This window comes from Netta rufina, assembly GCF_964035555.1.
Source record: "Netta rufina genome assembly, chromosome: 26".
Lineage (NCBI taxonomy): Eukaryota > Metazoa > Chordata > Aves > Anseriformes > Anatidae > Netta > Netta rufina.
In genome coordinates this window covers 4,784,064-4,810,910 of record NC_140150.1, presented here as the reverse complement: position 1 = coordinate 4,810,910, position 26,847 = coordinate 4,784,064, and the positions used below count along the sequence as shown (strand labels likewise).

Here is a 26,847-nt window from a genome sequence, read left to right as displayed (position 1 = left end):
GCGGGGCGGCGGCCAACGGTCGGCGGCGTGAGGGGACGGCGCTGCTGCCGCCTGCGGGAGGAGAGGAGAGGAGGAAGAGGAGGAAAGGAGGAAGGAAGGAGGGAGCTGCTGCTGCTGCTACTGCTCCTACTGCTGCTGCTGCTGCTGCTGCTGGACGTGGTGGTGGTGCCCCGGGCAGAGCCTCCCCCTCCCGCCGGGCCGGGCGGGGCGGGCTCCGCGGCCGCGATGTCTCAGGAGCGGCCCAAGTTTTACCGGCAGGAGCTGAACAAGACGGTGTGGGAGGTGCCCGAGCGCTACCAGAACCTCTCCCCGGTCGGCTCCGGGGCCTACGGCTCCGTCTGGTGAGTGCTGAGGTGGGGGACAAGGGGGCCGACACCCCCCCCCGGGGGGGCTCCTCTCCCACTCCCGGCTTTCCTCCTCCTCCTCCGCCGCCGTTTTTTTTGTTTTTTCTTCCCCCCCCCCTCTCTCGGTTTAACAGCGGAACCGCCGAGAAGCCAACGTCTCGCCTTTGGAATGCGCCGGGGATTGCACCACATGGCAGGTGGCACTAAAACAGATTTTTTTTTTTTTCTGCAGGGAAAGATAATCACAGCCCAGCCCCCCCCCCCCCCCTCCCTCAGCGAGCTCCCACGGGCACGTTTCCCCCCCTGCCTTCCCCCAGCTCCTGGCAGGGGGAGGAGGGGATGGAGCCTGGCAGAGGCTTTGCAGAGCCTGGCAGGGCCCCTGTCGCTTTGCAGGGCCCCTGTGGCTTTGCAGAGCCCGCCAGCTCTCGTCCTGGTTCCCTTCAGGCCCCGCTTTCTTGCAGGATGCGTTCACGCTCCAGGCCCCTGCACCGTGAGCTGGAAGCTGCTGGTGGAGGGGAGGCTGCAGGGGCCCTGTGCCCAGCCCCGGCTTCCTAACAGCGTTGTTCGGTTTGCAATATTAGGTCAAGGCAGGAGAGGTTGTTTTCGTGCTCAGTGACTGAGTTACTGCAGTGTGCAGCCTGGAAGAGCGGCGTCCGGGTGTCAGGGCTGCAGCGCTCAGCAGGGCTTGCAGCTCACGGCGTAGCCTTTAATGCTTACCTAATATGAACACATGCCTCGGTTGTAGTTCCTCTGCTGAAACATGTTGGATCATTAAATGTGAATCAACTTGGCCGCATACTTCGTTTCAGCTGAAAGACAAGGTCGTGTCTGAATCAGGGTGGCGTTTAGGCTTTAGCAGCCCAGTAGAGGTGTGTGTTAGTAGATTGCTGTGTCCTTTTACTAAGAAATTTTGACACCGTGAGCGTTCTGCTTTTCATTCTCTGTCCTTTGGCGCTGTCAGAGTGTGATCAGAGTTTCCTAATAGGAGTGCATAATGGCTATACGTCTGCTGTGCTGCTGTATTTGAGCAGGCATGCCTATTTTTCATTAACATAATGTGCAAATTCATATCATTTATATTTTAAGGATTGATGCAAACTGGCCTCTGGTAATAAAAAAAGAGTTGCTTTGCATGTGCTGCAATTTTTGAAGAAGTGAAGTGCTCTGCTGCTCTTTAGCTAGCTGTTAAAAATTGTCAGGAAGCTCTGCTTAAATCACATGCATTTCTGAAAGCTGCTGTGCCCCGACTATATAAATACCTATATGCCACAAAAGACAAAGGCTAAGCAGTGTCCTTTCTGAGTTTTTTTTTTTTATGTTTGAAGGGTTTAGATCTGGTGAAAGAAAGGCCGAGGCGATAAATACCCCTTTAAGTGCCACAGTTACATAACTCCCCGAGTGCAGTCGGAAATGGATTTGCTCAGTGCCTTGGCCATTGTACTGAGGCTGGCCCTCCACGGGCAGCCCGTTCCCCTTCAGTTTTCCCCCTCCTCACAATCTCCATTGTGTGCGTAACACTTCCAATGTTTGTTTTCACAACCAATAACCGAAGAGTTTGCATCATGAATTTCCTGTTTTGCTGTGTCAAAACTTTCAAAGATTGTGCAATTGTGTTCAGCCCCGGTGAAACAATTTGGTATTGGAAGCAGTCGCAGACATGTGGCACATGAGCCTCAGTGCAGTCCCTGCTAATGGTTTTCTTTACGTTCTCCTGAAAACGTGCTTCAGAAAAGACACTATTCAGGAAGACTAGTAATATAGAAAGTATGTCCGGATTAAAAAAAAAAAAAAAAAAGCCATGCATATATAATTCTCTTTGATCTGTAATGTTGTTAAGCTGCAACTGGTGATGCATAGTATTTAGGATGTTCCTACAATGACTTGCTCTGCTCTCTGTGCCTTTACAGATTTTTCTCCCTCTTCTCCCTCCCCCTCCTGCGCCAGGGATAAGTTACCAGCTTTATTTCAGACTTGGACTTTGGAGTACCTCTGTATTGGGACAGGAAATTGTGGGGTTTTAACCACCCTTTGACTGGTTAAATATACTCCTGTATCTATCTGCCTACAGCATTATTATATTAGAATGAGATGCTTTGTTGTTTACTTAGTTGGCAAGATGAGGGATTTCAAAATGAGGTAATTCTGCAGAGTGGAAGAAAAAATAAATAAATAAAGGAATAAAGCCAGCAAATGAATCATTTAGATCATGGAGTATCTGCTGTAGGCTACTTCAAATGTCTGATGTAAGTACAACTCTGAATACTCTATTTTTTAATTTATTTTTATATTGGGATATTCTGAGATGACTTTAGTTGTGAAGTCAGTGGACAGAGAAAGGCATTTTGTGCTGGCAGTTTAAGGCAGCCAAAGCACACGTGTAAAGTTAGAGCAAATATTCTAGTGTTTTCTGGAATCCTGTGTGCAGCACTGGGAGAAGGACGCTCAAACATCCCACTCAAGTATTTTTTCAGTTTAGAAAAACTGAAAATGTAAGGAGCTGCAAGTAGGGATTCAGCAGTGCCACGCCGTCGAGAAGCGTGCCGTGTGTGCTCGGATTGTTCGTTCCGAAGTCACGTAACAATTGCAATGACATCTGTTGTGTGAAATGATATTTCATTTGTTCCTGCCAGCGTTCTGTGTTTTCGTGCAGCGCAGTCTCTTGCATGGAAAGGGTTTGGTCAAAACCCGTAACGAGGTCTGTGCTAAAGCCCGTGGGCTCCCGAAGCACCGGTCAGTACACCTGGTGTAAGGAAAAGAAGGGGTGTAGGTGGCTGGCTGGTGCGGGAGGCTGCAGGATGGGGACGGGATCGATGGGTGACTCAGTGGTGCTGGAGGCTCGCTGCGCCTCTCGTCTGTGCCGGGGGAAGGCTCTGCAAGAGGCTGCAGTTCAGCCGGTTCTGAGCTAAGCAAGCAGGTGTTCTGGTGCTCTTTGCCATCAGCTTCTGAAACGTGAAAGCAGATTTGGTGTGGTCCCTGAAGTTTATTTTATTCCTTATGTGTTGTTTTTTTTTTTTAACAGTTATTTGTGTCACGTTGGTCCATATGCACAATAAGGCTTCTGGTGTAATTGCTTTGCAGACTCTCTGTGTTACCTTATTTCCTTTGGAAAGAAATTGCACAGCTGAGACTCACTCCTCCTCAGGAGCTTGCATAAAAGTCTTCCAGCCTTTCTTGTTCGTAAGCTGCCAGGCTGTGTAGCTGTTCTCCCCCTCTCTCTGCAGTTTTACCAGCACTGACTCTGAATTTCCTGGGTATCAGGAAGACCCTGATATAATTCCCCTCCTTTTAAACTAATGGAAAAATACTGTGGGTTTAAGACATTTTAAAACATCAGACTCTGGAGGAAACGACTAAACCTTACCCATCCTCTTCGCAGCAGTTCTGAGTACTTTTTTTTAACCAATGTGTGTCTTCAGGCTTAGTAATCCCTTATCGAGGTGTGCAGGTGCCTCTGAAGTACGTGTGCGCCCTGGGGAAGTGCCTGCGAGGTGTGGTGGAGACGTGAGCAGTGGTTTGCAGAGAACGCCAGCGCAGGGAGTGGGATGGAGCAGCCACGCAGGTGGCGGTAGCAGGACACACGTGAGGAGGGATCGTGTGGGAGACGGGCACGCACAGGAGCAGGGAGCAGAGCTCTGAAAGCGAGGGCTGAACCTGCTGGAAACTTTGTGGATTAAGAAATGAAACGGGAGTGAGCACGTCTTTGCTAGAGGGAGGTTTTTGTTGCGGCTTTTATGCTTTTATACAGCAGAACCCAGCACAGCAGAGGAGGATTTACAACTTCTCACGGTGTGTTGGGAGGGTAAATGATTGCCATGCGTTTATAGACGGATCTGAAAAGCAACTGGTTTTGCTGATAAGCTCTTGGGTGCTACAAACTGTGTTTTTCTGTCTGTAGCTGGGGACAAGTGAGCTAACTCCAAGGGTACCAATGAAATGCTTCAGTCAGCTTGGGTCTTTGCACAGGCACCAGCCATGAGCAGCGTGCCATTTAGCAAAAGAGTTTTGCACAAAAATTGGCATTGTGGTTACCTAATGTTTGAATGTCTTGGACTTTGAAGTAATTTTGGGTGTGCTTTAGGTTCTCAGACTGCTACAGATGTGACTTCTGAGAAGATGTAAAATGAATCAGTGGGTGGGTTCCCTGAAGTGATTGCTTTATTCCAGCTCTTGTGTCCTGGTTTCAGTTCAGGGTAGCTCAGAACTGGAGGTGGAGCTGAGGGAGATGCTGTGCATGTGCCGTGCTGCAGGGCTGTGTAACGAGTCATAAACTGTGGAAGCTGTGATAAATTCGGAATTGGTGTTGAGCTTGTTTTATAAGGGATTTTAAAACTATGGATCTCACAGGTTTTTCCCAGTTGGGCTTTTTTAGGTGCAATACGATCAGTGTAATGCAGCTGTTTTAAGGCTGCGATGAAAGCCAGCTTAGTGTGTTTTAAAATGTTTTCCAGCGTGGCAGCTGTTGGTAGCTCCGTGTTCTGGACTTGTAAATGGCATCAGGCAGATAGCTGTATTGGCAAAAAATTACTCAGCATGCCTTTATCTGTAGGGAAACAGGTTTTAGGCCTCCAATATGCCCAAGATTAGAATTCCTCTGACTTTGAGAGTTACTCTAGATTGCAAACACAAAGTAACGTGGGGTTTTGTCTCCTGGACTTGCTCACGGTGTCACTGCTGGTTAAATAACTCCTCGTTCTGCAGAGTGCAGGTCTCCCTGTAGGTCGTAAATCTACAACAGCAAGCTGATGATTTAACAGGATCCCCAAAATGTCATGAAAAATAAGGTGAAATTGACTTTCCTCTGGGCTCCCGGGTAGCTTGTGTTGTTTCTGGTGGCTCTGAAGTCTTCTTAGAGAGTTGTGTGGGAACCAGGAGGGAAATCTGACCTTGGGTGGTGGCTGTGAGGGTTGTCGGTGCGCGGGGCATCCCCTGCTCTTGGAGATGAAAGAGAAGATGGTGCACGCCGCCTTCTGCACCTGAGATGTTTGAAAGCTGGTGGAGCTTCGTGACTAATCCACAACAGCCTGTATTGAATTCAGATGACTAATCTCGTTTCTGCACCAAGTCCTAGAAAACACCTTGAGCATCGCTAAAATATCGTCATATAATTAGAGCCTGAATTAGGTTTGCTTGCACTTTGCAAAGTGGTAAATGTGAAGCTTAAAAAAGGCGTTCTGTGTTCCTGAAGTGTTGCGGCTTAAATATCAATTTTCCACTAGTAGATGAAAACCTGATGTAGGTCATCTGAAAGCAGGGTTACAAAATGAACGGGGCTCCTTCCACCTGTCCAGGCTGAGCAAGGCATAAAGGATGCAGGAACGGTGATTTGGGGCATCCTTTTAGGCAGAACGGTGTGGCTTCAGAAATTCAGAAATTTGGTGCTGCTGTGGTCTCCCTTCAGGCCCCATTTTCATATCTTTTCCAGAGGTTTCTTTGCACTGTGTGTGCAGGTGTCCCTCGTACGGGAGGAGATGCCCGCTGTGCGCAGCGAGCTTCCCCGTGCTCTGCAGCTCCCTGGGGAAGGATTGCAGCCTGCAGGAAACAAAATACAAGCTTCTTTCTAGATCTTGTAAACATCACATAGCAAGTTCCTTGAGATGTTACATGTATCTCTTTGCGAGTGAATTTGCAAGCAATTAATTGCTTTAAGTATAAATGACAACTGCATTTTTTTCAGAGGGGCTTTGTTTTTTTGTATGTGCACTGTGGGGTTGTTCTAGGACCGTATTTGTGATTGGCTTTGGTCTCTATTAGTTGAGCTCCTTCACACTTTATGTTATAAATGTGAAGCTTTCCTTTTCACTTGATGCTTCCCAGGAATGAGTACATACTGGCTTTTAAATGGAATCAGGAGTCTGGCCTGAATCAATGTGCAGCAGGAAAATCAACCTGTGCTGCTCTTCTCTGACTTCCTCCCTTCCAAACTTGCCCTTTGTTGGTTATCTTGTATCACATATAACCTTGATTTCACATCTTCTGTTTCTCCTCCCCTTTCCTTTTTTGACAAACCAGAGCTGGCTTTCGATAAGAACTTCAAAGAAGAGAAGAAAGAGGAGTCATTTAGTTCACAGCTAAATGCTTGCTTTTCCTCGGTTCCTTAAACGTAAACCCTAAGCCCTGAACGATTTGTGCAGCGTGTCGAAGTTTAACATACTTCTTTTTGTGCTTAAATGAAGAAACATTATTTTAATTCTTTTATTCTGCTAAAGGGACAAATTTTGGTAACGTACAGCCAAATATCATTTATTCACGTACATTTTTTTATAGTAGGAATTTGGGATTAGATCTGCTAACCGAACAGGTTTGATTTCAGCTTCAACTGAGATTAATAACCATCATAGTTGGTTTTTATTAGGAGCAGGCTTTGGGTTTTTGTATGGGCTTAAGCCATTAGAGATGGTATCTGCAGCATAGCAAATTATTTTGTGATGAAGTGTGGTTTATGAAAGTATGTTTAAGAATAGGGATAATATTTACAAGTACTCTTCTTCCCTCCAGAGTTTCATGCTTTTATTTATGTTTAAAAGCACAAATGTCTTTTAGACAGAAAAATTATAAAAATATCCCTTTTTTCTGCAAAGTTACTTTTAAAATATGCTAATTTCCCTTTACTTATGTGAACAAGATGCATCTGATAAACGTTTTCTGTAGAAACCAACAGTTATGTAAATGTGGGGGTGTTTGGAGTGGGGGTGCAGGTTGTGGACCAGAATGCTTTGGAATAATTTCCATTGAAAAAATGGAGAAATCGATTTGACTAAGACTCAGTCTCCACGTAGTTGCTGTCTGGAGTTGCTACCAGGGTTTGGGGGTGCTTATGAATTAGTAATTTTGACAATTTGCTCTTTTTTGTAGCTCTGCCTTTGACACAAAGACCGGGTTGCGTGTGGCTGTAAAGAAGCTGTCCCGACCATTTCAGTCTATCATCCATGCCAAGCGGACCTACCGAGAGCTGCGGCTACTTAAGCACATGAAGCATGAAAATGTAAGTTAAGGGAGATGCTCAGAAAAGTTGGGCTGTCCGGTGAGCATCCACCAGGGCTGAATGTAAGGATCTCCTTGCACAGGTTTTTCTAAAACTAAATATGAAGCTTGCAGTCTTCCAAGGGATTATGGCTGAAGAAAAGCATGCGGTGTTGTTGGATTATTTTTATTTTTTTAAGATCAATTCTGAATTAAAAAGTCTAAGGTTTCCTAGAGTAATTTGGAAGTTTTTGCTTAGCAGGTTATTGCTAAGGATTTAGGACACAGGTGATGTCAGTCCATTCTCCTGGTGCACAGTAAGCTGTAATTGCTGTGATGTTAAGTATTTATTTAAAAACAAAAAAAAACCAACACGTATATCAAGATTTGGTGTGTTCTGGAGGGTTTTACTTGTTTTGACTTCCATCATGTTACCATGTCAGAAAGGGATGGGGTATGTAGATGTTCACTAGATTCCTGTAATTAAAATAAGGATAAAGGGGGTGGTGGGGGTGGGAAATCAAGGTGTCTTTTCTTACAAGCCATCCATTATTAACAGAGGGAAACAAACAAAATAGACTGTGACAGATGTTATGTTGAACTATGTTACAAGCTGTCTAATCGTTTCTCAGTATAACTTCAGTTTGCTGTAGAAAATGGTTGAACAATTGTGTGTGTCTGTGGCATGTCAGACCCTGGCATATTAGTTCTGTGTGCTGTTAGGAGCAAATATTGCCTGCAGCAGAGCGAAAAGTCTCATGACTTGCCCTCTGTAGAGCTGTCAGAGTGCCTAGAGGAAGGAAGGCTCTTGGTTTTCGTCCAAGCAAACTCCAGCTTAGCAGGAGGGAAATAATGTTTAACAAGTGGGCTGAGGGAGCCGCCTACTTTTATCTAAGGCAACAAACAAACAAGCCTGGTTTCACTGGAACGTTCTCCCCGGACGGTCTGATCAGAGCTCTGTCTTTTGTGGCAACGGTAGCTGTGTGTTGTGGCTTCTTAGCACCACAGCCAGCAGGTGGTATCCCTTAAATCTTCCTGGCATTTGTAGCGTGGCTGACAGAATGGGAGCTTTTGATACGTTTGTGCTATTCTCAGCAGTATTTTCTCAGTGCCTCTACGTGATATTGTTGTCTGAATGGTAGAGATAGCATTTGATCCTGCTTCATATCCATCCCCTGGAGGTTGTTCTGGACCTTCTCACATACCTGAGATATTCTCCCAACTGTTGCAGAGGAAAGCTTTGAATGAATGTTTAAATAAATAAATATCAGAGTATCGATCCATTTTGTCCAAGCTAATATGATTAAACAGTGGAAATTAGTTTGGTGCTACAAGAGTTCTGCGTCTGGTATTCATTAATATTTTTGACATTAGCATTGCAATGGGCATATATATATCTTTGAGAGTAAGGGATAAAAGGATGTTTTAAAAAATTGTTTATATATAGAAATATTTGTTATCAGTTCATCATGCCATCATCTCTCTGTGGGACGTTTATCTAGGTTGTGGTTTAAAATCTTGCAGATGCAGGGATGTTTAGAGCCAGTTCCGACAGGCTCGTTAGTGCAACGACTGTTCAGGTCTCAGGTTGGAGGTAAAAGATGGGGTTTTACACGGTGCAGAACACCGCAGAATATCTGGTAGGTACAGCATTTTAAGGAGCTTGAGCACAGGGTAGTTTTGTGTCCTGTATCGAGTCTGGTCATGTTGATCTTGAGCAAATAAACAGACCTGCAGAGCAGTCCAGAATGGCTGCGTAATACTTGCAGGCTCCACGAGGCCTCGTTAGCTTGCGTAAAGCACAACCCTGAGCAGATGTGAGCAAACTGGGATTTGTGTCATGTGAAGAAGTTTTAAGCTTTGCGACAACCTAAAACGCTGCAAGGGGTATGCAAAATTTGGGAGTGGGGCTCTCCAGCTGTTGGTGACCACACTTCCTTAAAACTGACTCAGTGATGTGCTGCAAAAGGACTGAATTTGTGTTCGTGGAACTTGTTGATGAAAGATACGGATAGTGTGACAGTGAGCTTTAGAGTGTAGCAAGATAAAAACGATAAATGAAAAAGTTGAAGTCTAGGTGGCAAGGTCGGTTTTCGTCTTCTCATGCTAAAATGGGTTGGTAATATTGCATTTTTCTGTAAATATTGATACAGAAGAGTTCACTGGAGAAAGGAAACATGAGAAGTATTATGAAGAGATGTGTTTATAGTTTGAAGATGATGTCTGTCCAGAAACAGAGTTTTGATGTATATGAGGAGAGGCAGAAAAGTGTTCATTCAGGTTCCCCAATGAACATGTAATCTGGCATATATAACGTAGATGAGACAGAGGCTTTTATTTCCGACCCGCTTGTTCTCTTTTCCAAAAACAGTCTAGCTTCCCTGAAATGTTTGGCTTTAGTTACTGGCTGAAATGTAGCTCAGTTGGCCCTGACATCCTTGGCAAGTGTAAATAATGAGATTTAAAAAAAAAAAAAAAAAAAAAGTGCCGAAGGGGAACCACAGGAGTCCAACTCTCAGTTTCATATGCACACTTGAAACATTGCTGACATTGCTGAAATGTTCATGATGCTTATGTATCCAAGAGAGGTGAGATTCAGACTTCAAATATGAAGAAGGAACCTGTGTCTTTATCTCATATTTTCACCAACAAAAATATACTATTAAAAGAAGGAAAATAATGTTTAAAAGTGCATCATAGTGAAAATTAGAACATTTTTGACCAGATTTGGGTTGTTTCCTAAATGAAATGTAAATGACTAGAAGATACTTCCAGGTTAATAAGGAATAGCTGTTCTTTTCCACGGAGTAGCTCACACATGCCCTTTTACCCTTCACTGTTAGAACAGCTTAGGTGTGAAAAGGGAAGGTGGAATAGAGGCTCGTAGGGCAGCAAATACAAGAGACAGTGTGAAGCTGTCTGCTCCGTGTGAAACTCGGGTCCTCTTTGTGTTGCACTGTTTTCCTGACTTGCTTTCTGGTGTAGTCATTATTATTCACTGCTTGTGCTGCAGATCCTTACTCAGTACACGTGGGAAAAATAGTCTCCTAGGTCTGATTTAATAAGGAGTCACTGGTATAACTAAGGATTTAGCAGGAAGCAAACAGATTTCTGTCTGGTGTTTTTTTAATTCATTCATTCCTTGACCCAAACTTTAGTCGGTTTTTAAAATCAGGTATTCCAAGCCAGTGTTTACACCTGCCTTGAATTGTCTTGATTTGTTGTGGCTCCCACTTGATGTTTTAAGTGGATGGCTGGTGTGAAAAGACACCTGTGTATTTTGACCTCAATGTTTTTGTACGCAAGAATGTACGTTTGTGTCTGATCTTGTATAAATACTAATTTGTCTACATCTGAATGATTCATGTAGTTGGAAATAAAACATCTAGTGGAATGAGTAGTTTCTATTCCACAAAGGACCTTATTAACTGTATACTATGAATATTTTTCACAGCTCTTTCACTTTACCTTTTTCTTTCTAGGTTATTGGTTTGTTGGATGTGTTCACCCCTGCCAAGTCACTAGAAGAATTCAATGATGTGTAGGTAACTTCTCTGAAGATTGCAACAAAACATCTTTTTTATCTCCTGTACCTCTCCCAGATTATTACAGGAATTGTTGTCACCTTAATTTGTCTGCCATTATTCTCAAGCAGTTGTGAAATACAACGCAAAAGACATTTGGACATCCTATGCCATTCCACTCTTCCAATTTGTTCACTTGTTTTATTGACCAGCGCTGTAAGAATTGATGTACTAATCTGCTACATCATGTAGTGTGTCATGACTATATTTCATTCAGCAACATGCCTGGGACAGCCAGCCCTGCTAGTGGTGCTTCATAAGGAATTTTTATCCTAATCATGCTGAAGAGATTGCTTCATAGCCTGTTTCCTTTTGTTCACAGGTACTTGGTGACACACCTTATGGGAGCAGATCTGAACAACATTGTGAAATGCCAGAAACTCACAGATGACCATGTGCAGTTCCTCATATACCAAATTCTTCGGGGGCTGAAGGTACCTGCAGCTGTGCTGCCCGAATGTTGATCGCTCATCAGTGGGAAGTGCAAGTTCTTGATGAATGTCATATCCTCAGAGGTTCATATGAGTGCATAGAGGGGCTTCTGTAACTTCCCTAATGGATTGTAGGATAACCTTTTATTATTATTCTTTCCTTCCGTACCTCTCTGGAACTTTGTAACGGTAAAGCTATGTATAATTTCAGAAGATATTTGTGTACGTTCCTGTGGACAGAGTCTGGGAGGTTATGTAGTGTGCTGTCCTTTAATCTGCCCTGACTATGAATCTTCCATTTCTTCAGTTTCATTTTTTCTCTCATTTCACTCGTGGTAGCAATGCTCCTAAGGAGAGACTGAGTGCAATACCTATGTACTTGAAACCTACAGATGCTACACTTGGTTCCTCCTGCAGATGAGCTGTAACATTTTTATTGCGTTGGATGGGGTAGGGCAGTGTTATCTGGTGAGGAAATGAGAAGAAAGCTACTTGGACTGTTAATAAAATTTGTCATTTTGCTTTGCAGTACATCCATTCAGCTGACATAATACACAGAGTGAGTATTAACCCTGAGATTACTTCCTGCAATGAACTAATGTGTTTGAAAAATGTAACACAGAATCTTACAATGTACCCTACAGAATCAAGAAGAAATTTTCTGAGAATTAATTTCATTAAACAGTCAAAAGTTTAGCAATGGGAGTGGTTCTCAAGATCCTCAGTTTCTGTTCCTGTATCTTTCTGAAATAGGTTCTCTATTTGTTAAATACCCATCTACAGCACTCGTGGTGCAGTCAGCCTTTTATGTATTTTTGCTTGTATTTGACAATTCTGCGTATACTAGAAGAGAGCTGATTCTGGGATAAAATTATTTTCCTGAGTACAGAGAGTTGAAAACTAGTTGGAGTCTTATTTTCTACTTGTATTTACATTTTATCTACTTCAGACTTGTGCAGCAATGTATGTACTGCCATTAATGCTGATGTTGTTTAATTTTTTAGGATTTAAAACCTAGTAATCTAGCTGTAAATGAAGACTGTGAGCTAAAGGTAACTAAACCCCATGTGACTAGTCTGACTGTATTCTGAGTGAATGCATTGTGGATGGCCCTTGGATTTAAAGGGGGAATTAATTTTTCTATTTTACAAAATACTTTTGTAAACCAAACTAATCGTGTCCTTCCCAGACATAAATGGTTTTAAGGGTGCTTATACAGAATTCATGTTTCTTCTGTGTGTTCACATGTTTTTAATGAATCACTTTGAAAGTGAAGACTTAATAGCTTTACTTTGGACCTGGTTGTTTTAGAGACAAGATACCTAGACGTAATTCTGACTGAGTGCTGTTATTCTAGGCTGGTGTCTTTTAACAGGTCATGAAATTTAGTTTCGTAATTCACTTTCGCAGTTGCACCACTTGTCCTCCACCCAATCCAAGAATTGCAAAGCAGTTACAGCAAACAACTAGACGTTGTAGCACGACAGTAATTGGCGGATGTCTTTTCTGTTCTGTAGATCTTGGATTTTGGCTTGGCTCGACACACAGATGATGAGATGACCGGGTACGTGGCTACCCGGTGGTACAGGGCTCCTGAGATCATGCTGAACTGGATGCATTACAACCAGACAGGTAGCGTGTTTCACTAAAAAAGGGTTTCTCTGTTCCTGAATTCCTGGAAAAAAAGGAAGTCGTCCTATGTACCTGTTCCTTCTCATTTGATTGTGTAAATTGACAGTTATGGTAATTACACTCCAGTAAGGGTGATTTAAAAGAAGGCACAGAAATAGTATTTGAACTGCAGTCTTGGATCAGCGTTATGAATCATTGTGATAACATTCACAAGACTTACTTAAACTTGAACCTTTTGAAATTGCAATTGGGAAAATATTGTCAGCTCTTATCCCTTATTTTCCTAGCACACTGGCTTTTAAAGTGAGTGAATGGAGTGTATCTGAACAGGGAAAAGATGCCTTTCTAGGAAGCTGCTGGAAATGCACTTTAAAAATGTCTGTGATTATGGGGTGAAGAAATGCTAAAAATATATATAAATGTCCCTTCCTTTCCTCTCTTTTTAGCCACTTCATCCTTGTTACACCCTCCTGCCAATCTGAGTAGCTTCCCAGCAACGCACCTTGCTTCCCTAGAATTCTTTCAGATCAGGCACAGAAAGGAGAAAAAAATACTGAGGAAGTTCTAGTACATGGGTGCATAGGTAGCAATAAAAATAATGTGTTACTCTGGTTTCATACCTTACTACTTTTCATCTTTTCTCTTTTCCTCTTGCATGTATGTGGGCTTGTCTTGTATCTGTAATATAGTTGGTGGTTGTTGGGGTAGAATTTGTGAAAGATCATATACAAATTTATTCCTTAGAGTCTTGAACGGGTTTCTTCCTCCTTGACTTTGTAGATAGCTCCTTAGCTCTGTGGTGTCCAGTGCCGGTTACTTTCTGGAAGGAAAACTTGCCTGATGTAGTATTACGTTATTCGGACAAGTCTTAGCCAAGTGGTTATTGAACAGTGTCAGCTGCCTCGCAGGTTATTTCAACACCATGAGGCTATTGAAGCACAAAGTTGTTTGCAATTGTTAGATAGGGTGATTCTATTGAGACTTTATTTTTCTGCCTTATGTTTTTGTTTTTTTTTTATTTTATTTTGTTCAGTTGATATTTGGTCAGTGGGATGCATTATGGCTGAACTGTTGACTGGAAGAACGTTGTTCCCTGGTACAGACCGTATCCTTTACAAGTAATGTATTTTCTGTAAATGGAAGTTAGAGATCTCCACTTTCACATACTTCATGAGGAAACAAGTTCTGTGCTTTTTTGTTGGTTTGTTTTTTTGAATTACTATCAATGGTTTCTTTCTCTCACAATATGATGAAGTGAGTTCAGAAATCATCACAGTGTGCAAAGTGCAAGAGGCAAATCTATTATTTTGTATTGTCTATTAGCATGACTAGAATTGTGTTGATCACCTCTGGGAGTTTCTTTTTTAGTTTATTTAAACTTTATTTTTCTTTGAGGTTGTAGAAAATAACTGCTTGGAGTAGTCTGTCTGCTGTGAATCCTCTCATGCTTCACGTTTCTAGCAAATGTTAAGCATCCCTTCTGGCCTCTCTTCTGTATCCTGGTGGTATGCTTTGAAAGCAGTGGGTTTGCAGATTCGTTAGTGCCAAGGATCTCATTCCAAACTGCTCTGCAATGTTTAGGTTCTACTTCCATGCTTGAGCGTAAACAGATTGCGAGCCTTCTTTCGCTGTATGCTTGTATTGATGTGAAAGCTCAAACTTGAATAAAATCTCTTCCAAATTATTTCTGTGGTATCAAAGTGGGCTTGGTAGGACACTGGCAAATTTAAGCAAGCAGTTTGTAAGAGCTGGTGGTATTTCTCCCCAAGAGACTTGATGCGAAGTGTTGTACTTAGAACTTGGTTGCGTGGCTGAACAGACTTACAGGGGTAACTCACCTCAAGATGTTTCATTGCCTAAAAAGTGGGGTTTCTTTGCAAGAGAAAATGATGTTGCCCACCTTTTATTAAACTTAATTCTTTCAATTTGTTAATTTTATTAACTTTTGTTAATTTATTAGTATTTATGTCCGTTAATTGAAATATATGAAGTGCTGGCCTTCTGTGTACTGTTATTTCTGGAAGGCATCCAGGTTCCAAAACTCTCTGGCAGGGGGAGCAACTCTCAACACAGTTCTGACGCTTTCATCTCTCCTTTTGATATGCTCCAGCTTCATCATTTTTCTCTATTTATGCCTGTCGTCGTGTAATCTCTCTCCAAACTTGTTGAACTTGCTGTACTCTACTGTTTAGTTACCCTTGGCATGTTCTCCTGTTGTCAGGAATAGAAGCAGACTAACAGGAAAGTGGTTAAGAAGCCAGAAAAAAAGTTACTTTATCAGCTGATTTAGCATTTATATTTTGGTATACGCAGAGTTTTGTTTTTTCAAGGGGAAAAAAATAAGCATTAATTTGTTAAAATATGAGCAAAGTTCTTTAAGCTATTGACTTTATTGCATCCTAGTAACGGTGACATTGTCAAGTTTTAAAAATCTTGATACTTGCAAATAAGATATTTCCTAATAGGATTTGAAACACGTAAGAAATGTTTCACAGTGTGTTCTTTATGAATTGACGAAAGTTCTCAGGCTTGGAAGATCTGTTTTGTTCTACAGCTGTGTTTTTAGCTGTGAGTTACAACTAATAATATCCACAAAGCAAAATAATGTTTGCTTTTAAGATAGGAATTAGTCAATTATTCTACTGTGACAAAGTAAGTAACTTTGATCTCCCTAAAGATGTTTGTGACTCTTCACACTAAATGTTCAACTTCTCTTGTAAATGGTAGTAACGCTTTTGACTTAAATGCTTTTTCTGTTCTGAATTGGTTAAGTTACCAAAGATTAGGCTCAATTCTTTTCTATCCCAGGTGAAACTTTGTAGTACTTACAGTTCTTACAGTTTGCATGGGTGGTTTCCCGCTTCAAGTAATGTGTGTGCTGCTTGGTCATGAGGTTAGAATGGTAAGGGGAGCAGTGTTTGTGGTCATGAATCTTGTTTGTGCATCTTACACTTATCCAAGAATCTAGAAAGGCACCAAGCTATCAGCTTCCACTCCAGTTTTGCTGACATCTAAAGAAAACAAATAGAAGTAAGGTAACGGTAGGCTTTCTTCTTTCTTTCTTTCTTTGTCTTTTTTCTTTTTGAAATTTTTAATTTAAATTTTCCAGATCTGGATCCTGCTGAGTACTTCTGGTCTCTTGATAGTTTCTTCGTGCCACAGATATGCTGAGGTCTGTGCTGCTCCTGCAGTGTCACTGCACACTTGCTGGCAAACTGGAATGCTGAATTCTGAGTATATTTACCGTGCTTCTGGTAGTCAAGGATGCGGTATGCCCACATCCACTGCAGTTCTAGGGAATTTGTATTCCAGTTGAAGGCAGTGTGACCATGTACTCTGGGTGTTGAAAATTTGGAAACTCCTCCCCTCCAACAACTGGGAAAATTGACATTCTTGTTGCTTTTTGGTGTCAAGATAATAATTTTCTCAGCTCTATGGCTTCACATTCCCTAAATCAAATAGACAATGACTGAGCAGTGCCTTTTCAGTATGCTCAGGACAATCATCCTCTTGTTCAGGTAGTTCTCTGACTGAAATACTGCTCCCTTTCACCAAGGATTTAGCAGAAGTGATGTGACGTTATTTACAGCCCACAGGGTATTAATTTACAAGGTTTAGAGATGCTCCCAATACTTGTAAATGGGCTTCAGAACAAGCAAACTGTACAGCTGCTTTTGTCCGGTAAGTAACAAAGTTGTATTTGGAGCTGAAGGTCTTCAATGCTCCGTATGATGGTAATGCCTCTGATAAACTCCGTATGCCTCTGATAAACTAATGCTGAATTTAGTGTGAAGGCTTGAAGGAACTAATCAGTGGAGATCCTGAACGTGGCTGTCATTGCCTTAAAGCAAGTGTTTTGGGTACTCTTAGAAAAAAGAAAAAACAACTGTGATACAACTGTGATCTATATGGGCTTAGCTTTGCAGGATTATTACAATATTTCTAGCTTTACTGAATGTACACTAACTGAATTGTTCCTGTTGTCATCTACAAATGAAAATACTTGCATGAAAGATGGATTTCTAATATCGGTAAAATCTCTGCTAGGAGGTGGAAAAGGTTGTGGGGAAGACTAGTTAGAGACAAAAAGTGAGGTAATAAAAATCGGAGTCCTTCAGGCTTTTAACATCGGGCTTTTTTTTATCTGTTATATTCAAAGATCAGTTTCTGTCAAAAGTGTATGCTCCTGATTTTTTTTTTTTTTTACAGCTCCTGTAATATGAATGATTCATACACATAACATAGGAAAGTTGACGTTTGACAATTCAATTTGTATTAAAATGATAATGCACAAATAAGAAAACCTTGAATGTTTTGTTTTAGCTTAGACAGCTTTGTGTGTTTGTGTATTTTAAGTTGACTGTATTCCCTTTAAACTCTGAGAAATACTTCTTTAATTATTTTTGTTTAGTAATATGGGAACTTCATCATAACCAGCTAGCCTGAAATTACATATTCTTCTGATGCATCCCGTTTTTGCCTGTGGTGGCAGTTAAATCAACTTTTGACCTTTGCTTTGCCTGGATAAGCTCTTAGTCTTGCAATGCCTGCTACTGGTGCTGATGGAAGATCGTTTTCTGAATTTCAGAATCACTGAGACTTGTCAGTTGTCACGGGTACCTTGGTGATGGCATTTGGGGTTTGCATGCTGTGTTTTCCTTCTCCATGCACATTTTTTTTTTTCTTTTGCTTTGTATTTACTAAGTGTTTTTTCTTGTCTGTAGTTGCTTATGGCTCACGTCCCTAGAACCTGGTAGGCCCTGCAGTTAGATGAACGCTGTAATTCATCAGGTTACAGATTGCAGACATAAAACTAGATGTAGTGGTTCGGTTTTGGCATGCCTGTAGCAGTGTGGGTGACACGTTCTGTGTTTCCTTTTCTTTATCTGAGAAGACACTAAAGCACATTACACAAGTATCTTCCTATAGCATGCGGTCCCTGGGGAAAAGAGCTGACAGCAGACTGGGCAACAATACTGTTGGCACCCCTGATGTACACGATATTAAATACCTTTAAAAGAATTTAAATATTTAAACTGAGGTGTGAGATGTAACATCTGAGGGGTGCTGGCAGTCTTAAACTTGCACAACTGTTTCTTTCACAAGAGTCAGTAGAAGGTATAAGGGCTGTTTTAAGTGGCACAGAGGAAAATCCAATTTAAATGAGCTAATTATGGTTAGTGTAGCACCTGTGCTTCTCCTACTCCAGTCGATACAGTGATTTCATTTCAGCATTGATAATTAGGAGTTTGCAATTCAGCTGCTAAGCTAAATCCCGTTAGATACATTGGATTTACTCTGAGGTTTTGAGTAGGTAGGAGTTGGCCAAGCAACTTGAGAAGTGAGAAATTAGTTCAGCTGTTCTGCCAAAGTACTGCTTCCAGGGGCTTTACGTTTTATATGGCAAACTTGAGACCATGGTTTAAATTAGAAGATAAAGGTTTTAGCAGAGTACCGGTGATTTCCTTCGTATCCAATTTGCCAGTAACACAGGAACGCTGCATTTAAAAGAAAAAGCAACCCCCAAGCCAGTCCCTTGGTAGGTGCAAAGATGCTTTTACGTAAGTAGTATGTGAGTAGTATCTGATGTTCTCAAAAGGAATCGTAACTGCATCTGAAAACATCAGGAAGGCATTAATCCCAGGGGAAAAAAAAAAAATATCTAGTATATAGACTGCTTTTATTGAAAGGAAAACTTGTAACTGGCTTGAGAGACTTTTGAGGGCAAATATAAACATTAGGGACAGTCTGGAATCACCAGCGGGGTTTGAAGGACAGCATGGAGGATAACTTGGAGAAGAAGGGAGGTTTATTCTTTTAATGATTTTAAAAATATACCTCCTTACTATCTGGAGTTTTAGACCTACAACTGTCTTCAATGTTTTTTTTTCATTGAGTGTGTGTTTTGTCACATATCCCAAATACCAAGTTTTTCTGCCTAATTAAGGGGGCAGCTCAGGATGGTAAGTGGCCTCGTGGAGGCTCTTTCCTGGATTAAAACACTCTTTGCATCTGCAGTGCTGTCACCCAAGAGCTTCCTACAGAGAGATTTTAGATCTGAGCCTACCTTGTGCTTCGGCTGCTTCTCACCTCCTGCCCTGCATCCCCTGCAGCAGCTGGAGGGAGCCAGCACCCTCTGCTGGCTGCACAGCCCCTTCCTCCAGCGGCTGCTGTGGGTGCAAGGAAGGGTTCAGGGATGCCAAAAATCCCTCCCGTAGCAGAGCTGTAGGTGGTGAGCAGGGTCCGGTCACGTTCTTAAGTCTCAAATTTTCCCCGTGGCTGAATCATCTTGTCAGGTGTTCACAAAAGGCCTTGACTTTCTTAATACTAGTGCTTACACTTTTCAGTCTCCTGCTTTGTCTGTCACTAATCCAGCCTAATCCTGCTGACTGCTGCTACTTTGGTGTGGGGCTAACAGGGTGAAGTGAGCATGTAAAGCCATCCTTTGCCAGCGGGGCAAAAAGCTTGGACTTCTGCTCCGTGATGGGTAGGGATGCAGTGAGCAGCTCGATGCATGCGGTGCCTTTCTAGTCGAGTTGTTCAATCTGTCTAATACAGATGGAGCTGTGTTATAAGTGGGTATGCAATTTTGTTCGAGAAGAATGAATACAGTTTGCTTAAAATAGCTTTTCAGTTGAGGCCTTGGCAGGCGTTAACTTTCAACGTTAATAGGCTGATATTTTGCGCTTTTCATTTTGATTTGTCCCAGCATTTTCCTTTATGGTCCATCATTAGATATTGATCAGTTGAAGCTCATTTTGAGACTCGTTGGAACCCCAGGGCCTGAGCTTTTGAAGAAAATCTCCTCAGAGTCTGTGAGTTTACACTTTGATTGTAATATCTGCCCTTTTGGAAGTCCCAAGTTTGTGTGTTGCCCTCCTGTAGTCTGTCTGTAGTATTTGTTGAGATTTCTTTTTGTATTTTTCTTTTGTCATTCTTTACTCTTGGATGGCTTTGAGTTCATTTGCTGTGTGTATCTGATCTTTATTTCTGTTAACTCTGCCTGTGGTATGATTTCTTCATTCCATATTCTGTTTTTACTGCTTCGTGACTTCTTTTTTTTCAGTTTGTGGGTTTATACTTTGTGATATATTGTATGATCAGATGCTGCTGGGAAAGTATTTTTCACAGCTAAGAACTTGAGGCTTGTCTCAATTATTATTTCTCCAGATTGCCTACCCAAGGATCTTTCTGGGGAGGGAAACTGAACAAGAGCAAGTGTTACCTTCTAGACACGCACAGTCCCTTCTGTAGTATGATTAATTCCTGAAACACTGCTGCAACCATCTCAGGCTTTTGTAGCATAAGAGCCTTTTAGGTGCTCTTATGTGTATGGGGTCCTTTTGTCAAGATAATCACAAAAAGCTTTCTACAGCCTCCTTTTTAAAGGGCGACATCGACCTTCAGCCATATTGCCATGTCTTCATTGTTTTAATCTTGGATTGGGAACTTCTGCAAAGACAGTTTCAAACGGCATTCGTTTTTACCTGTTACTGAAAGTAAAGTGCATAAAAGGTAGAGCAAAGGATGGTGTAACAGTACAGATTAACGAGGCAATCTGTAGTGGGCAATGAACTCGTTTACAGGTAACTGACGACACACTTCAGCAAGTCACTCGCTGCTGCTTCTGTTAAGTAACAGGGTCAGCGTGGCGGAGAGCAGTAAGATAATTTTGTGCTGCACCTCATGTTCTTTCCCGTGTAACACTTAGGGTAAATGTGAGGTTAACCTTGAATTACATTTCAGGAAGGTAGAAGTAGTGCAGCTTGGAACAAATCGGTAGATTTACCAAATATCACACCAATTTCAAACATCCCGGGGTATCTCTTGGCGTGGTAGAAATGATTAACGCAGGTCACTCGGGCTGCCTGTGAGCTGACCTTTTGGGACTCTGAGGAAGGGTAGGCTGGTATTTGAAGTACAGCAGATTAGTGAGAGAAAAAAGCTTTAAAGGTTGGCTAGGTTAAGCAAAAGATTAGTTTGTATGTGTAAGATTTAAACATTTTCTTCTTTAATATTGTGCAATAAAAAGCATAATTGATCTTATCCAGGTTCAAATCAAGAGTGTTTTTTAAAAATGCAGTAAAGTACTGTCTCTACTACATTTTTCCATTGTACAGAGATGGCAGAACTATTTGAGGGCTTTAAATGTGTCACTGTAAGAAATTCTGTATTTGTTTTTCTGCTGCATTTCTTCGGTATCCTCTTACTTTCTCTGTCCTGTTCACTGGCATCAGCTAACTCTTATGTCTTATGCAATGCTAATGTTTTGCTAATTTTGCACTTATTGCCTTCTGTCACTTCACCCACATATCAAAGTGCATTCAAAGCTGTTTAGAAGGAGGTGTTAGTTGTAAGCTGATTTCACTTTGCACCACAAGGAACTTAAATACTTTCTGTGCAGGAAGAAAAAAGCTGGTAACGAGTGCGGAGGATATGATTTTTGTTTCTGTTCTAATTTTTGTTCGTTTTCCTGAGGCTTTATGTAGCTGCAGCAGCCTAGGAAAATTTTTGAGGAGCAGATTCATCCAAATAAAATGTCTACTCCAGTGGCTTAAAACTGCTGGGAAATGTGAAAGCAACCATGTTGTAGTGTAATGCTACTGATGGCAGACAGAAATACTCCTTTCTGTATTGACGCTGTTACCAACTTAGTAATTCTCCATTGTTTTAAGTGTTCACTGGTGCAATTGCTAAACTTTCACAAGTATTTGAGGGGGAAAAAAAAAAAAAGCAGTAGACCCTGCCTGTTTGGCATGTGCCTTGTGGTTGGCAGAAGAGATGCTTTGTATGCAGCTGTTTTCTGTTTAAAATGGTTTTTGCACTGTTTTTAACAAAGCCCTTGACTAGGCACTTAAGATATTAACCAGCTTCAGCAGATCATGCGTCTGACGGGAACACCCCCTGCATATCTCATTAACAGGATGCCCAGCCATGAGGTGAGACCTGAGCAGATGAGGGGGTGGTTTGCAGGGCAGGTCATCACTTGCAGCGTTTGCTGCCTCTAGAAATGATATGCTCGCATGTGGCATGGGGTGGGCGATTAACTCCTTGTTCTTCAGCAAGATTCTTGTACTAAATGAAGACTTGAGATTTGGACAGTGCATACTCAACCACAGCCTTCTGAGACTCAGGAGAACCTGGAAGTGAGTTGGTTTTGCACTGCGTGAAACGTGTGGCTTACCAGCAGACACCATACTGCACGCAGCCTTGTCGGGACTCCGAGGCAGTCAGCTCCTGCAGCACCTCTTTGCTTCTCGGTCTTGCATGAACCCCAAGTAATGTCAGCTCGTGCTCCACTGTCCTGAGTGGCCTTTAGCTGGGAAGGGATAAGATGGGCTTAGTAAGTATCAGAACAAGTAAAGAGGCGGCAAAGTGAGGAGACAGACCATAATAAGTGGTGCTTCAGGATGATTGAAATGTACTCTGTCTTGGTGGCTCGATTGTGTTAGACTTAACGGAGTATTTGTTTCCACAGGCAAGAAACTACATCCAGTCATTGTCTTACATGCCGAAAATGAACTTTGAAAATGTGTTTATTGGTGCCAATCCACTCGGTAAGGTTTGATTCTTTATTTTTGTTTGTTTATCTTTTAAATGTGCTCTTCCCAGAGCTGAACCTGGCATGTCCGGGGATACTAAGACTTCTCCCAAAGTTTTGATTTGGCTGCAGAAGTAGGTCAGAATAGATGCATGCAGTCTTTCAGTTCACAAAATACGTGTGGGCTGTATGGTACCTGGGAAGCAATTGTGGGTGATGGGTACCTCCTGAGAAACTAGATATTCCTCATATACCTTGGGCTTCCATGAGCTACGTTTCAGAACACAGTGTTGCTCGCATTGCTCTCTGTTTAAAATTCTCTTTTCTCTTTTGGTGCTTTTGCAGCTGTGGACTTGCTAGAGAAGATGTTGGTACTGGATACAGACAAGCGAATTACTGCAGCGGAAGCGTTGGCTCACGCCTACTTTGCTCAGTACCATGACCCAGACGATGAACCAGTGGCAGACCCATATGACCAGTCGTTTGAAAGCAGAGAACTTGAGATTGAAGAATGGAAAAGTGAGTCTGGGGGACAGGAGGGAGCCTGATTCTCTCGTGGTCTATCCTTTAAGCTGCAGTTCATTTAAGCCATGCTAGTTAGAGGTGCAAAAGAAGCTGATAAAAAAAAAAAAATGTGGACACTGTTTGTTCTGAGGTCCTTGCAGTGAGTGAATTTATCACCCACTGCACGTAATTAGCACAGTCCTTGGTAATTACTACTTAGGAGTTTACAGGCGTGTAGGTGGCATGGTTGCTCATGTCTTTGTTTTTCAACTGCATCCATGTCAATGTTTTGGAAGTATCTTGTGTGTGTATTAGTCTTGGAGATACTATATCCATTCTTTTCTTTTTTTTTAATTAAAACTTAGGTGATTTTTTTAATGCAGCTAGAAAGAATCTTTATGATCATTGCAGGTTTTCTGACATGAGGGATGTCTTTAGCAATCCGTATTAAGTTTCTTTCCCGTTTTTCCCACCAGGCCTGACTTACGATGAAGTAATCAGCTTTGTGCCACCACCGCTTGACCAAGAGGAGATGGAGTCCTGAGAACCTGCTCTCTTCTGTTTGTCCCACTTCACTGTGAGGGGAAGGCCTTTTCATAGGGACTCTCCAAATATCATTCAAGTGCCTCGTCACAACAATATTCTCCTTGGTGGAGGGGTTTTGTGTGTGTTGAATCGGGGAGGGTGGGGGGAGGGAAGAAAGCTGAGTCTATGTAAACATGCTGCATGCTCTTGTATTCTGTGTACAGCCTGGGGCAAGCCTCTGAAGACCTGTTCTGACTGCTCTTTAGTCCTCCACAGAAACAGTGCTCAAACAGTTTGCGCTGCTGGGGCAAGGTGGGGAAAGTGACATTCAAAGTTTGGTTGCAATCGTTGCCATTTGTCAGTTGTTCTACAATTAAGTAACCTCAAAATAAGGGAAGTTGGTTGATAGGCATAGAGACTCCTCTGTTTTCTTCAGGAGTGAGGGTAAGGTTGAGGGATGTCCTTGTTCCATGCCAGGGGGCTGATCTACATCCAGATCTTGGTACATAAGGTACAGCAGAACATACAGGCTTTCTGATGACTGATTCTTGGAACGTGAAAAGGTTTTGTTTGAAACTGTAAATAAGTTTGTGCCTTAAGTGAATGGGGAATGAGGGGAAAGAAAGTCTGGAGTGGAAAATCTGACCCTGCTGTTTTTCAGGGTGAAGGCTCCCAGATAGCCAGGCATGAGCTCTATGTATTCAGGAAATAACTTTCCGAGGCAACAGCATCTTGCCTTGGATTGGGTATTCTGTGTTTTTGCCTCTTCCCCTCTTCTCGTTCTGAGGCTTCCCAGTGTTAGTTCTCAGGAGACAGAGGCTGGAGAAGATTCTTGCTAGCCACATGTTGTGTATCTTGTTCTGTGAAAGGTGGGATTGGATGTTCTTGCATGTCGTAGCTGTATGTGCATGTAGAGCTGCTTACTTTTTGTTACTTCTTGGGGATGGCACTGGGGCAGTTAAATCATCAGTGAACAGTTTCACTGAGTACCTCAGCCAGTGCCATGAAATCACAGCATCCTTCCTTTTGTGTTGCAGCTCGGTGTGAAATACCTGCCGCGGTGGAGGCTTTGGTGAGAAAAGGATAAAATATACGGCACAGAAACACGCACCTTTTTCTTTAGTTCTGATCTGATTTCAGAGGAGGAGAGATTGGGATGGAAGGTTTCTTGTGAGATCAAGTGTAAAAAAATGTTCTTCAAAGAAACAACTATGGCATCTTGTGCCAGAATTTAAGTTATTTCCTGAAAAGAATTTTTCCTACAAATGTTGGAATCCAAAGCAAAGAAATAAGCATGCATAAAACCACAATCTCCCTTTCACTGTCTATATCTATAAATATAAGTATTTATATATATAAAACTAACATTTACTAGAGGAAATTTTACCATCTCTGATAAGAGCTTCTTGGCTGTTTTTTAGCAGGTCGAACTCTGCTTGAGGAAACAGGAAAAAGGAGTATGTTTGAATACAAACGTGGTTCAAATATTTTGTATTTTACAGGTCTCTGCATGAATTTAATGCCCAGAGTTAGCTACTGGCAGTGGGGAGGTTTCTCAGCATTTTTATGTGCTAGAACTATACCTGGGGAGCTCAGGAGCCCAATTTTAGGACTTGTGGAGGAGACCTTTTTAAGACATTTATCTGTTGCAGGCATCCTGTGCAGACAGCATACCCGTGTATGTGAGAAGGGCTTTTGCAGTATTTTGTATTCTTGTTACCTATGGGATGGAGAGGAACTGTTTGTAGTGTTTTTACCACATGTTTGAAGAGGCAGCACAAAGGGATGGGACACGAAAAATAAAGCCATCAATTCGTCCTAGGCTACTTTCCAGTGATCTCTTCAGGTCAAATACTTCATAAAGTCTGGGGTGAGATGAACAGAGAGTTATGCCATGCTCTGGGGTAAAACTCTCCTTAGACCAACAAAATCAAGACAGAAAACCTCCCTTTTCTGCTGGACCGGCAGTCCAGGTATTCAAATGAAAAATGTAGATATACTCTGTAAACCTACAGCAAGATTATTTTTATCAGCCATTTTATGTGTAGATGCTACAGTGTGATTCCATGCGGAAATATTGCTAAAGATTTTTAAAAAAAAATATAGACATTGTGTGTGCGCGTGTGTGTCTGTGCGTGTGTGTGAGTGGGAATGTTTCATTCAAAGTCCGTACTCTAAGGGGAGCCCAAGTGGCATGCACTCCCTACCTGCAGTGCAATGCTGTTCAGCTGCCTGGGGACTGAACAGGAGGATGCACTTCAAAGAAGAGATCCGCTATTTTGTTTCTATCCATGAATTTTGCTGTAATTGGTTATGCCAGATAAGATGTCACAATACCACTGGTTAAAAATAAAACCTATTTTTCAGATTTATTGCACTGATGGTACTTCAAACCTCTTGTACTAAACACTTAGTTCTAGCAAGGGATGAATTTGTCCCTCGTGTCATACGGGACTGGGGGGGGAGGAAAGGGCGGGGGGCAAGGTTGTGTAACTGTTGACCAACGCTGTTGACACAAGACTTGTGCATCCATAGTTCTCCCAAGTGACTTCTCTGATACAGAACTAGCCTAGAGTCTGACCGTGAGTACTGGACACAGTACAAATTTTTCTGTTTAGCGTAGGGAAGCTCTTACTGAACACAATAAACAAGTGCTCTGCTACTTGCCTGAACCTGGGACCTTTCCCCAGTAGCACTGGTTTACAGTTTTTTGCCATTTAGATGTGTGGGGTTTTTGTTTGTTTTGCTCTTCAGCTATCATCTAGCTGGTGGTGGAAGGGTTTTTATGGCAGCAGGAGCATCCTGGCTCTCCTTAACACAGATTTTCTGACTTCTGTTGCTTACCGGTGCTATAATTCAATCAGGACGATGAGAGAAATGATTGAATAAAACAGTGTTCGTCACGCTAATGAAAGCCTCAGTACCTGAAGTTCTCAGGCCTTGATAAAACAAGGTGGTGCGTGTTGATCCAGGGCAGGTAGCTGGCATCCACCTCTTGGACGCTCCCCTGTTCCAGAGCTGTGTGGTGGGGGTGGGGGGATCCAGAACCCTAATTCCTGAGTGTGCTCAGTTACAATACAGCCTCGTTAACAACAGGTACTAAAATCAGTGGGAGGTGAACTGGGGAAAAAATAAGGAAGTTCCACCTACAAAATCTAATGAGTTAAGGTTTCCTAATCTAATGCCTTAAGGTTTCCTATTTGATTTGAGTTGGTCACTTAAATTAATTCATCCTACTACAGCCGAGACATGTCTTAGATATTTAGAACTCCTTAATTGCGTGCTGATTAGTTATGTGTGCATGCATAGTTGAGCAAGAGTTCTGT

At 42.2% G+C, this 26,847-nt stretch overlaps 1 protein-coding gene across 2 annotated transcripts; it reads left to right on the top strand.

The window, feature by feature from the left end:
* Positions 1-25,889, top strand: MAPK14 (mitogen-activated protein kinase 14). 2 transcript variants are annotated; one of them, XM_084301757.1, is made up of 12 exons: positions 1-341; positions 7,197-7,326; positions 10,787-10,845; positions 11,211-11,322; positions 11,849-11,878; positions 12,324-12,371; positions 12,837-12,951; positions 13,985-14,056; positions 21,811-21,890; positions 22,430-22,508; positions 22,838-23,011; positions 23,473-25,889. In XM_084301757.1, exons 1-12 carry the CDS (start codon positions 226-228, stop codon positions 23,538-23,540), a joined length of 1,083 nt encoding a protein of 360 aa, XP_084157883.1. In that variant the 5' UTR covers positions 1-225; the 3' UTR covers positions 23,541-25,889. The 2 variants fall into 2 exon arrangements, with proteins under 2 accessions (XP_084157883.1, XP_084157882.1); XM_084301756.1 differs by lacking the exon at positions 21,811-21,890 and adding an exon at positions 19,687-19,766.
* Positions 25,890-26,847: the final 958 nt, after the last annotated feature.

Coding starts and splice junctions, on each gene's coding strand:
- MAPK14 (XM_084301757.1), top strand. CDS start 226: ATGTCTCAGGAGCGGCCCAAGTTTTACCGGCAGGAGCTGAACAAGACG. Junction 7,327..10,786: donor AGCACATGAAGCATGAAAAT/GTAAGTTAAGGG, acceptor TTTTCTTTCTAG/GTTATTGGTTTGTTGGATGT. Junction 12,372..12,836: donor ATGAAGACTGTGAGCTAAAG/GTAACTAAACCC, acceptor TCTGTTCTGTAG/ATCTTGGATTTTGGCTTGGC.